Below are 17,175 nucleotides of genomic sequence, written 5' to 3'. Positions count from 1 at the left end.
ATTAATTGCATTAGTGCTTATTTTCGTAGGTCTATTGATCATTCTATTCTTCATATTTGGTACCACTCCCAATGTTAAATAAAATTAGGGCAAATTCTTCACTGCAAATTCAATACTGAATTTATCATTTTATAACAATGTATTTTCATAAATTTATCGGGTTGCCATACACCCTGATGTGTCTTGATGTATTACTGAGTACTGATATGGATAGTAGCCCCAAAACATCTGGAAGTCACATAAAAACCCACCTGTTTTGATAGTCCCGTTATCCTACAAAAAGCATTATCTCTCTATAGACGAATTTTTATCGATAACTTTTTGGTCGTCAATATGATGATTTTCAGTGAGAACATCTCTACTCTATTCTGTTTTAAATTTCGTAAGAACTAAGAGCAGTAAACTCCCCTATAACGCTGATATAGGTGCCGCGTAATCGGACGGGACGTTATAGGGAAGTTAATGTTTGTAAATTGTATTTCAATTTTTAATCACTTTTTACAGTCATTTTCGCTAGTTAACATGTAAAAATACAATTTAAAACATTAACTCCTAGTACCTATGTCAACGTTATAGGGGGGTTTACTGTATAAATGATTTGAAAAAATAATGGAAACTTTCGAATACATAGATTTTGTAAAACATTCTGCCGAAAATAAAATCTTTACAATTTCTAATTTCCATTTTACTGATAATCTGTTAAATAAATTTATGTTAAAGGTTAATAAGGGTTTATTAATAAATTCACATTATATTAAAATAAACTGAATATAGTGAATTTCCATGTAAATAGATTTTTTAATGAATAATTAATTATCTTGCAAAGCACCATTTTTAAAAAGGTTAGTAAAAATATTTTACGAATGAATTCATTTTATCCCCAGGTCCTGTTTTGAATTAATTATATTTTATATAAGAGAGAAAAAATGCCAGTAAATTAATAAACAACGACCGTTAACAAGTTGAAAATAAACCTGCTCAAAAAAAGGAAGCGTGGCTGCTTATTTCTGCCTTGGGGTACGTCGTCATATAAGCGCCAAGTTATTTAAGTCAAGAAACTGAGATCCGCCTTCGTAGTATAGTTTTTAGGTGTATAGACTACCACGTACGACGTTTGATTCCCGGATGGGTAAACAAGATAATGAATTTATGCTGAATTTTATTTATAATAATTTAAAGGCGTTGGCTTTGACTGAAATCGGAAGTGTATGACCAATAACCGTTACGTTTGTGATAAAACTACATCAATAAATTTTAATGCCCTGTCTATTATTGAACACAGACTAGAGAAAGAGAAAAAGAGATAACAAATATTTAAGAAGAAAATCCCATACAATCGATATCACTCATAAAAGCTTGATAGCATAAAAAATCCCATAAATTTAATAACAAAATGAATATTTACTTTTTTTATTTTGACATATCAACAAGGATAAAGAAGAATATGTCTAAGTATTTATAGAGCTTTTGACCTGTCATAGACTGGTTAAGTGATCACTTTACACACGTGCAAAATTCACCATTCTACCAACCGCACAACTATTTTTTTTGGAACATTCAATTTCATATCGTTCAATATCATTACACAGTATGTACATACATATTTCACAACAGCCATCTATGTTGGATTGAGAAAAGCCTTTATTTACCAGAGACCCTTCAAAATGTACTAGATTCCGAAAAGATAATTTTTACGTACTAGAAAACGCCTGAAAACTTGATTTTTTTATGCAGCTGAAATTAAGTTATTTTTATTTTGTCCAAATACTTGTTCACAATCTGAGTTTTAGGAGGTACATTTTTTGCAGCGTAATTAGTGAAATTTATTTGTAAATTTAGGCAAAATTAATCAATTAAACGACAATTTAATTTATTTTGTTATACCATACACAGTATCGATGGCAAACATAAATACTATGATAAATCGTCAAATATTTTATTTTTAGAGTATTCACATGTGTTCAATAATGTTCAACTATTTTCTATATTTCTATACTTACACTGACATACTGACAGCATGGTCATCAACATTCTTCTACCTTATGACACACTTTCTTCTATAATGTAGATAAATTATAAAAACATTAACGAGAGTTAAATTCATATTTTTTTAATGTCTATTTTCATTTTTAAAGTTATAATGTATGAACTTAAATATCTGCCATAAATATTTTGTATACAAAAGGTAATTTTATATTTTATCGAGCTATCATGAACATTAAAAAACTAGACTTCATATGTAAAAAAAAAATAAGCTGAAACTATTAGCCAGATACAATAGACTGTTAGTGACGTAGTCGCATTAGTTATTGCAAATATTTTTTAAACGAAGCGAGTATATTGCTAAATTGAAAATATGTATATTTTAGCTTCACTTTTAGATTTATGGAAAAAATAGCAAAAATAATTTATTACTACAAAATTATTAATTTCAAAATAACCGTTGATAAATTTAAATGTTTTACACACTAATTGAATGATTTCGATTGAAAATTTTACACATTTGATACAATTAAATATTATTCGCGCTTTCTAACAGTGTAACATTTCACTTCTAAGCGACTTTGCAAACAATCTTCGCTACTTATACGTTCACGCATCTCTTCATACGTACCTACTCGCCGATTATTCCGACTCCTGACCTACGCCACTTTCAAATGTATGAAATCCTGGCAAGCTTTCCTTAGTCTTCATCTGCTCCTATTTCCTATTACATTCGCCACATAAACTTGTTTTGCTATTCTTTCCTCGCTACAACTTTCCTAATTTTGTCGATAAGACTAATCTCAACCTTGAATACATTACTTATTTCACCATTCGAACATCTATCAATCGTTGTTTAAATAAATATATTTTTCATATAAATATATAAATATATATATATATATATATATATATATATATATATATATATATATATATATATATATATATATATATATATATATACATATATATAAATATATATAAATATATATATACATATATATATATATATATATATATATATATATATATATATATATATATATATATATATATATATATATATATATATACATATATATAAATATATATAAATATATATATACATATATATATATATATATATATATATATATATATATATATATATATATATATATATATATACATATATAGTAAATCGTAATGTGTGATTTGCGCGTTCATTAAAAACATCGGGTTGGCAATAATGTTTCGACCGTTATATTTTTTCACCAAAAATGACCGTTATATGTATTACGTATGAGTGTTCACTAGCGACAATAAAAAATAAACAAATTAATTTTAACTTCTTCAACCGCCAATACTCCTATCTAAATGTGGGTCCTGAGTCATGGTCCGCTGTTAATATTATTAAATTCTATATAAGAGGAGACACCATATGGTTGATGCTGTCATCTTTTGTAGTCTAAATTATTTTCAGAGATTTATTGGAAACGGCCTCCTTAATCTTGAGTTATGGGTACTAACAATTATTATAAAGATTTGATTGCGAAGGGATGTGGTGAACAGCTTAGAAAGTCACTCTTAAGATAACTTATGGTTTTAATATATCCTACTATATTCGGGTTTCAAATCAACATCTTTCAATAACAAGTTATTCGTCGATTGCTTTTAAATTTAGTCATTAGATTTCATTCGAATACGCACGTGTTTTTATATCCTTGTGACAAGTGTTGTTATCTGTGACAGTTAAATAAATAATAGAAAATCACCGCAATGGCAGCGCCTTCTATTGAACGTAACAGCAACTCACACAATACTATTGATAGCTACTAATACTAAGCATTTTTCAATGTTTTTGATTGTATTTTTGTTTCATAGATTTATAATATTTTTTTTTTTACTTAACAGGCATTTTGAATTTTAATCCTATTCAAAATGTGAGCTTACTTTTTTAATTTTTTTTCTTTAAACCAAACAGAACTACAGCATGCATAAACAAAAACAGCTGATTTGAACACTAGTGAAATCGTACACATTTCTTTACTAATCGTATTTTATACCATTTGACTATGGGTTATCGTCCAAAAATTAACGTCACCTATTATTATAGTTATATGCTTTTCATTTCTATTGAGATATTTAAAAAAAGTTTCATCGGGTAAATTGAGCATTCGTATTGGTACATTGTATGTTGGTGGTAAGTTTTAAATACGCTGCAAATTTTGTTTAAATATAATTTACTTGAAAGTATATGAGTTCTAAAAATTACATTTTATTTCAATAAATATCATAACCTTTTTTATACCATCGCTACTAATATGTATTTATGTTATTAACCTTTTTGGCTTTTAATATTAAATAAATGTTGATGGTAGTTCAGCTATGGGAGAGGTCTGTTCTCCAATGATGGCACTTAGGGAGGTCTGTGAGACTTTCAAATAACCTTTGTCTGATCTCTCACTGACCCCATATAATAGAAATATAAAAACTAACTAACTAACTTACATCACACCGCTTCTCCGCAGGGGTAGGCAGAGAGAATAGAACGCCACACCACTCTGTCTTTGCAAACATTCTTCGCCTCTTCTAATATAAATATCAGAACAAATAATGCATTATTTTTGTATTCAGTTACACAACAAAAACAGTGGTCGGCAAATTTATTAGCCAATGAGTCAAATATGCACATTACAGCGATTAAAAAAAGTATTGAAAGACAAATCTGTTTGCAATTTTAGCACACCTTAATCATCATTTTAAAGTTTTTTTCAATTACGGGTTCACCAAATAAAACTTGATTTCACACATAACAAAGATTTTTTTATCGATAAAAAAGTCTTTTGAAAGGAAGGTATCCATAAGATAGCGGTCGGGGAACCAGGGTATATTACCCCAAATGGGGTATAATTTTTTTTTGGGGTAATAAGGAATTTTTTTTAGTTTGTTATTTCATAAACGTTTTAGTATTTTTATAAATAAAACAATTCAGGTGTGTGCGATAGAAATCGATTAAACGCTGAAAACATGTATTCAAATTGCTCTTACATCGAAAAGTCCCAATTTTGAAGTAATTGTTTCAAACATCAAGCAACATCATTTCTCCAAAAACTGAAAAGGAAACCTGTAAACCTGATTTTTCTTTGATCCAATTTAAGAATTTTATTTCGTTTGTCTATAACTATTACTATTTTCATGCAACTTTTTTTTATTTCTTGTAAATCAATTCAATAAATAATGTTTTTTTAAAATATACATTGATTGTCTTCTTTTCGAAATAGGGGGAAGGGGGTAATATCGACTTAAAAATATTTTCTGGTAATGGTTAAAAAAAGTTCCCCTACCGTTGCCATAAGAACATTTCTTATTATTTTTTGATATCTCATCAAAGATGAAGAAGAATATGGAAGTCTGGGCATTTACGGGGCTTACGACCGTCATAGGCTGGTTTAAGTGATCACTTTACACACGTGTAACATTCACCAGTTCTACCCATTATTGACAACCACACTACTCAAATTCTTGGAAGTTCTATATATATGAACCAATTTAGAAACCTTGTTCATGAATCACTAGAACTTATTAGAGACATCTATTGTAAAGAAGCTTAGATGTCTCTAGTGAAGTTCTAGTGATTCATGAACAAGGTTTCTAAATTGGTTCATATATATAGAACTTCCAAGAATTTGAGTAGTGTGGTTGTCAATAATGGGTAGAATTGGTGAATGTTACACGTGTGTAAAGTGATCACTTAAACCAGCCTATGACGGTCGTAAGCCCCGTAAATGCCCAGACTTCCATATTCTTCTTCATCTTTGATGAGATATCAAAAAATAATATGAAAATAACTCCTGTAATTGGAGATAATCCAGATTTTGTGGACAAGTATTTGGACACACTCAAAATGTTGTAGAACATTTCTTATTAAGAATAACATCCTTGCATCCCCTTTGAAAGTCAGGTTTGGAAATAGCACGTTTCCAGCTTCTCGTCAGTAAGACGATTTCTCAGTTTGCTTTCAATAAGGTTCATGCTTCAAAAATATTGTTCGCATGAATACGCAGAGCCAACGAGCCCCTCCGCTGATATTTGTGCCGGAGCCGCACTCCAAAGGTCAATGAGCCGCGTGCGGCTCTCGAGTCACACTTTGCGACCCATGTGCTAAAACAATCCCTACAAATACATTTAAGAATTACTCTCACATAACACACGAAAGCACCTCCCAGCAAAGCACAAATCACAATCAACTCACTTTATGGAAACGTTCATAGAAATACACTATCCAAAACATAGAAACACATCAATCAAAACCTAACGCATACTTTTTTTGGTCAAAAGAACTATGATTATCATGCAATAAAGTTGTACAACTTGCTTCCAATATCCGTAAAGTCGTTGATTTCATTTATTATTTAATAGACTTAGTATAAAAGAGCTATTCATAAATAGATAACGCAGGTGGGTAGATCTGAAATAGATCGCATCATTCGGCCATGTTATGTTTGATTGCATGTCATAAACAATTTTCTTCATATAGTTTTATTAATAACTATTATAAAACGTGCCTTCGACACTTGAAAACTCAGTGAGGGCACATTATGATAATTTGTAATTATGTGTATGATTTAAATAAACAAATCAGTTTGTGAAATAAGTAAACATTTGAAATTCTTTCGATTAGCCTTAATTTGAATATGGATCTCTATTCAGTGCCTCACGCAATAGAAAGTTGAAATAATTCATACGATGATCGATTGAGAAAATATATAATCATTATTTATTATAACTGATGCAAATATGTACATTATTCCTATACCCATCTCGTCTCTTGTTGTCATTGAAATTTCCCGTTTCCATTTTAGTAGCATCAGGTAGTTAAATCGTAATGCTTTTGTATCGGAATTATTGTTAAACGTGTTAGCTAATCACCCAACTCCTTTTTAAGTTTTCTGAAAAGATATAATAATAATCTTATTACGTTATGAAAGTGGGATTAGTATCGTGTTACCGCCGTGTGGGATGCAACAACGGATTTGATACTATGACGTAAATATTTTTTTATAACTTCGATCTATTGACAATTATATCATTGCATCATGGATCTTTTTGATTGAATCGACTGTTGTCGATGAATTTATCCATTCAATAACGGATATAGGTAATAAATTAAATTAGATTTTACCATATTAAATTTCTTTATCGGATCAAATTGCTAAAGAAAACGTGGTTAAATTATGTAAATATACCTACTGCAGTAGCGAGAGTAAGATGTCAATATTATATATAAACAGGTAATTAATATTCATTGGTATTTGGTAGGTAATTTGTTTTACAAAATCAAGCCATTCAACTAACCCAAAATCAATCTCAAACAACATGTAAAACTCATAAAACGAATCATGAACTCACTTATGCATTCCATCGTAAATATTGTGTTTTTTATGATGTTTTTTTTTCATTGAAAAAAGGGTCTTAAAATTATCAAATGACATTTTACGAATTGAATTAGGTAGGCGCAGTGGCGTAAAAAGGTAGACGTTTGACTGCGAAATACACGTCCTGAGTTAAATTCCTGCCATAAGGAAAAATAATTCGATTATTATTTATTTTCGATAAGTCTTGTGCTTGTGACGTATTTTTTAAATCTACTTTCTTTATCCTATTTACATATACGAGTATGAGCCTATAAGAAAAGCTTTTTAGGCTTTCCAAAACAAGATAACAAAAACGTTCTTGTAAAATGGTGTATACTTTTAATCAACTCAATTCGCTAACCATCACGCCGCTTGTCTGCAGGAGTAGGCAGAGAGATTAGAACGCCACACAAGATGTTGAATGTATATAACCGGTACACCACTGAAAGGTCACAGTTCATGGGCTAGTGAAAAGGTGCCAAATTTATAGCCATATGAAAACTTCCACGCAGAATCCGCCATCTGCCATACCGTTTTAACATGCAATTACGTGCCTCACTACTACCATTAGCTCAATACTCAATACACGCACTAAATACTCTACTCTGTTTTAAGAATGGCATCTCAAATTGGAATTACCTTTTGTTTCTTTATTTTAAATTCCTTTGCATTACATGACATAAATTCAAATATAAAAAAAAATGAATAAAATATAAATATAAATACAAAAAAGATCCCACAAAGGCATGCCCTGTGTGTGGGTATACAATATAATTTAGGTCATTGTAAAGGGTATAAGGGTGTAAGTATTATAAGTAGAACTAGAATAATAGTGTTAATATAAAATACAAAAAATACTTGACTATCAGAAAACAAAAATTATTTTTAATTTTTATTTTTAAATAAAATCAAAAACTTAAAAACAAAAAAGATGAAAAAGTAAAAAGTTAGCAAGCATGTACTACAAGAAAAAGGAGCTTAAATCTGTCTGTTCAATTCACAATCTAAGCAAAATTTTAAATCTAATCTTATCATTATCTTTAAATGAACCTTAATAGTAAGTGGACCATCGGTAATGTAATCACGTTGTCCGTTGGACAGTTACAGTCACAATGATGTAGCCATTGTGATTATGACGGATGATGTTATTACATCCATATTATTTGTACCGTCATGTATACATACATATTGTATTATAACATGTTTGTATGGTGTTTGTCACAAGAAGTAGGCATAGCGAATTGCGACATGTTCCATTAGTCATTTATAACTTACTTCATTTCGGTTTGATATTATTATTATGCTATAGATCAAATGGTGACTGTGCACGAAAATTGTACCCATTTAGAATATAAATTAATACGGCACGATAAAATATTTGATTTTGGTGTTTTGATTATTATATGATGTGGATTTTATCTTAAAATGTTTTTTTACATTATGTTTTAAATTCTCCATTTATTTTTGTATAAAGTAAAGAAATTTTTATACAAATCTTATCAATTTGAGATATAGAAAATAACAAGCTGATTGCTTTAAAAAACAAAACAATTTCCATGGGAAATAAACGTGACACACTAGCTTAAAAAATATTGGCTCTTTTAAAGAAAAAAAAATTCAATATTTTTACTAAGTATAAACATATTTTCACAAGGCAGATTCAGATGGGGTATTTATTCGGCAGCCACTTTGTGGTAATATCTACATATTTTAAAAGAAACAGCTCCTACCATCTCTTCATTCTTCAGCGTCCCAAGGACACAACTCTAAAATTTAGATTTAGCTTCACATACGGTGTTTGAAAATCATGCAGAATACATCGAAACACGTATCACAATAAATTTTAGAAATGGTTTTATTTACCAATTAGGTTTATAAAACTTAAATAAAAAAGAGATTATATTTTCAAAAAATTACAGACAACCATATGGTATATAACTATCTGGTTTTCTATTTTATCAATTGACCATACATTAATCGGCGATTATTGTACATTCGTTATACGTTTTACCATTTCGATAGAGTTTTTTTACCAATCTAGATACTGACCAATTTATTAGTTCTTTAATCATTTGGATCTTTTTTTATCATCAGCTACTGATGGAGATAGAATATCAGTTTGTTAAAATTTCAAATAAGGATATTCCATAATATCCATAACTTACGTGGGTCAGGTAATGCGTTTTTGTCGAACAATTTTTTCAAAGCAATGGATACTTCAATTAATTAAGCAAGTGTAACTAACACGTAGGTGGCCACCCACAACCAAATACTTTTCTAAATCGGTATGCCATAATAGTATTATGTTATACAAACCGGTTGCCATTCTCAAAGCCAGGTCAACGATTTAGTTTCCGTCATCAGAACGGACAGCCAGAAAACCGACATGACCTGGACCCCACGAAACTATTATCCTACCATAAAACCAATATAATGTCATGACTGCAACGAATTTAATAACTGATTAGAATGAATTATTTATTTGTCACGTGTGCTCTGCTACCTTGGACGGAACATTAATAAAACTACAATACATAGAATCGTGACTGAATAAGTTGTGGGTTTTGTACAATTTTAATATTAAAACACCATTTTTTATTTGATTGGTTTGACATTCATACAAAAAAAGTCCTTGAATTAAAAAAAAAGAAACGTTCGTTTAAGTACCTAGCAAAACAGAAGATTATTTTTTTCGTAAATTCTTTAACGCAAGGTTCAATAAAATAATAACAATTATTTTGTAGCAAATGGATGGTATTCGAAGGTAGTGAACCTAACGTCCAAGTGACTCTGAAATTCTGAAATTTAGTTACGGCTTATGCAACACCACTTATCATGTCCCTACTTATGCTTAAACTTGATAAGTTTAATAGCTTACACTTACTCGTTAGTGGATTAACTCGTTTTGTTTAAAATCACTACGATTCCTTGTAATTCATGAGTGAAAATTTCCAAACAAACGTTCATATTAAATAACTATTGTGTTTTGGATATGAATATGTTTTATACACACACATATAGCCATAATTTGACGATTATATACTGTAGTTGTAATATTATTTATCCTGAATTTTATGTCATCTTTAATAAGGTCTTAAATTTGTCGAAAAGGCAATAAGTAACAAACTCATTTATGTTATATCAATAACAGACATATAGTATCCTTGTTTTAATCTTATCTGATTGACTTACGAGTAATTAAGTTTGATTTGTCATAAATAACCTTGTTACAAATGCAAACAGTTATATTTCGACCCCAATTAATATTACTCAGTTAACGATGATGAGCACGTTACGATTGAAAATCTATATCAAACAATTTATTTATTTCAAGTTCAGTTGAATCCAGGCCAATGCCAAATAAACATATTTTGTATTATCTGCTTTAATAACGAAGACGTTAGACCAGCATGCGTCCTATTTGGGCAAGCAATGTTATCCAAACGATTTAAAAACAGGTGTGTTTAGTTTTTATCTAAATATCGCCTTACTCGCATTGTTTCGTAACTTCGTACTTAGTGGAAGAGCCGAAGAGCATTCCATTATCACATATCACTCATTCCTTTTAACAACGTCATATATCAAAAAACTTGATTTTTCAGGAGATCGTTTTTAATGTTTAAAAATATAATGAAATGTATTAAAAAGAAATATCAAGCCAGTTTTTGAACTTTTTGCTGTGCAACAGATCTTTTCAAGTAAAGCCTGAAGGTTTTTTCTCTATTTGAAAAAAATGAGTACATTAAAAAATATAATTAAACAATACCTTTTCTTCAAAATGCAAAAAAAAAAACTTTCTGCCCTGTAGCGGGTAAATATTAAGTTAAAAAATATGCCGCTTTTGCTGGGATATAGTACATTTTCTGGGCATTCCGTAAACATGCACAATTGAAAAATTACGATTTTTGATATATGACGTTGTTAAAGGGAGTGAGCGAAATGATCAAATCCGCTCAAGCATTGAAATCCTCACATAATTTACTAGTTACGAACTCGTAAGATGACTTTACTTGCGGCTGATGCAAGGGCGAAACGTTTTTTGACTAATTATTCTAAAATTTACAACTTTACTTTATACAATCTGGAGAAACATCATGAAAATTTATTTGTACTGGCAGTCATATCCGGCTGTCAAAATACCGAGATCAGCTTAGTAATATATGATTTGGGTGGTAATATTCAACTGTATAAAATTAAATAACTTTGTTTTAGCCACTCTTAAAATATTCCTAAATGTACATTTAGCATTTAGTTTTTGGTAAGGGAATATAATTAATTATGAGTATTTTAATGTTTTAGAATTTAATAAACCCTGATGATGACAAGGTTCTTGTCGAAACCGGTAGGTTAAAGTGTATTAATAATAAAAAAAAAAGTGGTTCTTTACGTGTTTACTATTCTTACAGGGATCCACAGTAATTTATAATACTTTTAAGCTATTCATTTTTTTAAAAAGGTACATATGTAAAAACCTTCACAGATAAATGATATATAAAGGAGAGTGAATGCTGGGAACAAAGTGAATGGTGCACTGAAATCAGTTATAGCAAATGAAAACCTATCAGCTGAAGCTAAACTGGCAGTGCACAACGGAGTCCTGGTTCCAACTCTAATGTATGGATGTGAAACATGGAGTTGGCAAACGAAGGATGAAAGTAGACTGAATGCAGTCGAAATGCGATCTCTCAGAAGAATATGCAACAAAACGATGTATGATAGATGTGCGAATAGTGAAATAAGGAAAGAATGCAAAGCTGAGATAAGCATTATCCATAAAATTAAGAAAGGTGTGTTGAGATGGTTTGGACATGTAGAACGAATGAGTGAGGAGAGAGCGGTAAAACAAATTTATGAGGCGAATGTTAGTGGGAAAAGAAGCAGAGGAAGACCGAGAAAAACATGGCACGATCAGGTATGCCAAATACTTGAAAGTGGTCAGGTTAGGAGTCGTAACAATCGGCGGGTATGTATGAGGAGATGCATGAACGTGGAAGAGGCGAAGAATGTTTGCAAGGACAGAGTGGTGTGGCGCTCTATTCTCTCTGCCTACCCCTGCGGGGAAGCGGCGTGATGGTTAGTTAGTTTTTTTTATAAATGATAAATTGTTATTTCTTAGGTGTGTGATAATTAATCAATATTATGAAATCAGTACGTGATGAAAATTGAGGCTACAGAGACTGTGTATAATTGTCATTTACTTATTCATTCCGCTTTCCTATAAGGTAAGTGGATACATAGACACTCTTTACACAGTCCATGATAAATATTTACTGATATTTACTTCTTATACAGGGATGGCGAAACTTTTTAACGCCGAGTGCCAATTTTCTTTCAATTTAATACTATGTCGCCTGCCACATGCCATGGAAGTAAAAATGCAACAAATGTTGGTGTAACTTCAGATTTTTAATGTAAACAAAACATTAATACATCTTTAAAAATAATGCGGTACTTATCAATGGCAAAATACAAGAAAAATATAGACTTAATCAAAAAAATGTAGAACCCTTCAAAAACTTCAATATTATTGATTTTTTTTAATGGATTCTATGTAGATGCCAATATTATTTATATCGTTTTCTTAGCTGGTAGCTTTTAATAGAATACAAGCATTAGTACTTTTGTCTGTAAGTCTAAACTTTAAAAAAAAATATAAATACATTTTTTTCGCTTCATTCGCGTGCTATGCAAAATCGTCTAGCGTGCTACCTACGGCACACGTGCCATAGGTTCGCAATCACTCTTCTAATACATAATCAGTGGCGAATATTCTGCTATCGTAGACAAAGGTGGTGCAAAATATTGAATTACCCGTAAATGGACAATAAGTGGGAGTCACGTACGTATGTAGGTATTATATGTATGCATTAAAAAAGAATAGTTCATTTATTATTACATCAGAGCAGGTACTGGCTTATCTAATGTCATCTACACCATCAAGTCTGACCTTGGATATCTGATGTCGATTTTTTATGTTCCCTTTCCACTCGTGACTTAGAATTCTTAGTATCCGAGTTCAAATTATTATTTAAGTATACATATAATCTTTATAAAGTCGTTAAAATGTAAGTATAACTTCCGTCGGTCAAAGTTCTTTTTAACAATGTTTTTTTTCTTTTTGTTTCAATGTTAAGATGGGTTTCCTTCTTATTTTTCTGTAGCCAGACAAAAGATTGTTTCCAAAAAAACATCCATATTTTTATAAGATTTGAGTTTTGTACTGACATTTCTTGGTGGAACCGCGTTTAATAGAATAAAATAATAACTATGTAGTTTTTTTCACATGAATTTTATTTTACCAGCATCCGAGTTTCGTCTTAACCGACATCATCACACTGGTGTTGATGATGTCGATTACGACGAAACGCGGTCGCTGATCAAATAAAATTCATGTGGAAAAAAACAACATACTTAGTTATTATTTTATTGTATCCGATTTTTTTAAATAAATAAATACGAAAATACCAATGTTTAAAGAATAAACTTTTTCTTTGATAACTCAACCTAGATGAAGAAGAATAAAGATGTCAGGGTATTTACAGGACTTATGACCTATTAAAAGACTGGTTAAGTGATTGAACATGTTTTCAGCTAGAAAAAACAAAATTCCACTAATCAACATATGAACCTTGTACATAATAAAGAAGGTAAATAATAATGTTACTCCAATATAAAAAAATATGGTTTTGTGATCACTTTATACACGTGTAACATTCACTATTCTACCCATGATTGACAACCGCACTAATCATAAATCCCATGACGTTATATAGAGGTTTTACTGTACTATAATAATTATGTACATAATTAATGTACAAAGTATTCATATTTACTATCCGAATTAGTCGAAACAATGTTTTGATTGAATATTGTAATCAAGTCAAATAAAAATAATATTATAAAAAAAACTTATACAAGCCTTAATCTTTAAGTTGACTCTGATTGAGTATAATCTCGCGAGTGATCTGATTTCTGTATTATTTACTTGGAAAAAAGGGGCAAGGAATAATTTGCCAGTCACGAGTCACGAAGCGCTTGTTGGATTAAATTCGTTAAAAAAAACAGCAACCGAATTTTACCTACGAACGTATGTATCACTCATTAGGCAGAACAGAATTATAGTTTTTTTGTTCGATTAATAATATTGTTCGCATGCCATTAGCAGTTATTAAGCAGTCAGAAGAAAAAAATATAAATATTGGTACAGATCTGATAATTTATCGAATTAGCCTTAATTTTGTATTATTCCATATACCATTATAATATAGTAATATACATTTTTGGGAAAACCATCTCATCTTATCAAACTGTGCGTGGGTATTTTTTTCGTGAAGTATGGCCGATTGTCTTATCCATACAAGGAATAAGCTTAATACTTCTCCAATCAATGTCGGCCATTCTTCGCAAATGCATCGAAAACCATACCGGTATGCAGAAGGATATAATACCATAGCATATACAGATTTCAATAACTAATGCAATATGGATGTTAAATAATTGAGAGAATGGTGAACTTTACACAGGTGTATTAAGTGGTCGTTTAAGCCAGCCAATTGCCAGGTCGTAGCCCTGAGATGCTCCGACTTCCGTCTTCTTTCATAAAAAGGGAAGAATGATACATTTATAAATTAAACACTGATTTTTCTCGCCTTGTAATGGCATTTTCAAAACTAATGTCATTCGTGTGAAAATACCATAACAATTGCGAAACAACTGTCACAAATTTTATTTTGATGTTTTTGTAGTAATAAAATAAAATTTAGTAAACACTAAAAAATCAGTGTTTAATTTTAATGATTGAAATATAAATTAAAATGGAGTTCTATAAATTAAACGCCAAATCTATAAATAAGAATGATACATGTTTCAAATCAAGTTGAGACACCTTTTAAATTGTCATCTCATCCGTATGGCAAATAAGCCAGTATCCGAATAATAATAATAATACATATTTGAGTATTTGGACACACTCAAAATGTTGTAAATAAATTATCTGGTCAAATTATAAGCTTAAATAATAAAAATGAAAATAGTATTTGCTGGCGTTTCTCATGTGTGTGATTATAATCCAGGATTCGGACCTCACATACTAATATAAGAGTTTCTGCTTCATAAAAATCCTCTATCCATCTCACCAATAGATGTGTCTAGTGAAGTTCTACTGATTCAAGAACAAGGTTTTTTGGTTCATATATTGGAATTTCATATATTGGAATTGGTTCATATATATAGAACTTCCAAAAATTTGAGTAGTGTGGTTGTCAATGATGGGTAGAATTGGTGAATGTTACACGTGTATAAAGTGATCACTTAAACCAGCCTATGACGGTCGTTAGCCCCGTAAATGCCTAGACTTCCATACTCTTCTTCATCTTTGATGAGATGTCAAAAATAATATGAAATTAACTCCTGTAATTGGAGATAATCCAGATTTTGTGAACAAGTATATGGATACACTCAAAATGTTGTTAATAATACATATTGATATTATTATTTTTGTTTGTTTCAGGGGATGAAGTGATTACAGTAAATGGAGTCGCAGCCAATGGATTGACGCATGCCCAGGCTGTCAGGCTGTTCAGGGATGTACGAAGGGGTGCAGTTAGATTGCAAGTCAAAAGGAGAACTGCAGGGCATACCCCCACCCCCACACCCGGAGGGTCGCCACCCCCCAGACCAAACAAGACCCAAGCAACAAGATAAAACATATATTAAAAATAAAACAAATCATATTTCAACCGACCACATTTATCTCGTATGTTATAAAATTAAATTTATAGAGCTTTATTATTGGTGTTTTATATGCCTGATATAAAAATATTTATTTGGGCAGCTCCGGTATAATTTAAGTATGGGTATGTTAATATTTACTGTACTAACTATTTTTGTGTAAAAAAACATAGTTTTTTTTATACCATGTGTAAGGAATAAAAAAACCTTTAAACAAATTGATGAAATTCAACGCAACATTATTTCATTTAAAATAATTTTTGCATTTTAGGATGAACTCTTACCTTAATTTAACATTTTTTTCAATATTTTTTTTCAGAAACCTGTAAGTATTTTTACCAAAATATTAATAACGATTTCAAATTGTAAAACATGTGTTATTATACTAATGCAATGTGATATTTTGCGGTCAATTTTCATAGCAACAATTAAACTTGTCATTTTTTTAATGCTTAATTTTTATTGTGTTAATTTTGAGAATTTTATTTTGTGCTTTTGCTTGTAAAGTCCGTATTTTTTATTAGTTAATTAAGCACACTTGCTTCGATTATTTTAAATAACATAATGAAAAACAATATCAAAAATATTTGTGATGGCATTCTGAACCTTGTATTAAAACATACACCTATACTTTGAACCAATTAAAGAAACTTTAAACCTATATTTTTCAAACGCGTCAAAAGTAGGGGCCTTTTTATTTGTATGCATTTTTCATATTTTGTAGTAATTTAAAAAGAACACATAAATACAGTAAAATTATCTACTAATTACAAAAAAACACAAATTTCTTTACCTATTGATATTTTAATTATGTGGTTACATATTTTTTTTTTTTTTTGACATCTCATCAAACATGAGATTTTGTGAACAGGTATTTGGATACACTCAAAATGTTGTTAATGTGGTTACATGTTTAGGTTTACATCCCACATTTATTAATTTTGTGGTAATGTAAGCTTGCATACATACGAGTATATGTATATAATATCTAAATAGTGTACGAATTTTAACAAGGGCGAGTTTATTTAATACCAGATGTTACCACTATTTACACTAGTTACAT

The 17,175-nt window shown here is 30.2% G+C and overlaps 1 protein-coding gene across 3 annotated transcripts in view; it reads left to right on the top strand.

The window, feature by feature from the left end:
* Positions 1-16,949, top strand: part of LOC148302931 (uncharacterized) — a 44,838-nt gene extending 27,889 nt beyond the window's left edge. For all 3 annotated transcript variants that reach the window (XM_088270815.1, XM_088270816.1, XM_088270814.1), the window contains exon 5: positions 15,892-16,949. In XM_088270815.1, the coding sequence (XP_088126941.1) occupies positions 15,892-16,085 (194 nt within the window). In that variant the 3' untranslated portion in view covers positions 16,086-16,949. The remainder of the gene's footprint in view (positions 1-15,891) is intronic.
* Positions 16,950-17,175: the final 226 nt, after the last annotated feature.

This window comes from Brachycentrus maculatus, unplaced genomic scaffold (assembly GCF_059751285.1).
Source record: "Brachycentrus maculatus isolate JH-2025_06_01 unplaced genomic scaffold, ASM5975128v1 h1tg000396l, whole genome shotgun sequence".
Classification (NCBI taxonomy): Eukaryota; Metazoa; Arthropoda; class Insecta; order Trichoptera; family Brachycentridae; genus Brachycentrus; species Brachycentrus maculatus.
This window is presented reverse-complemented; position numbering and strand designations above follow the sequence as displayed.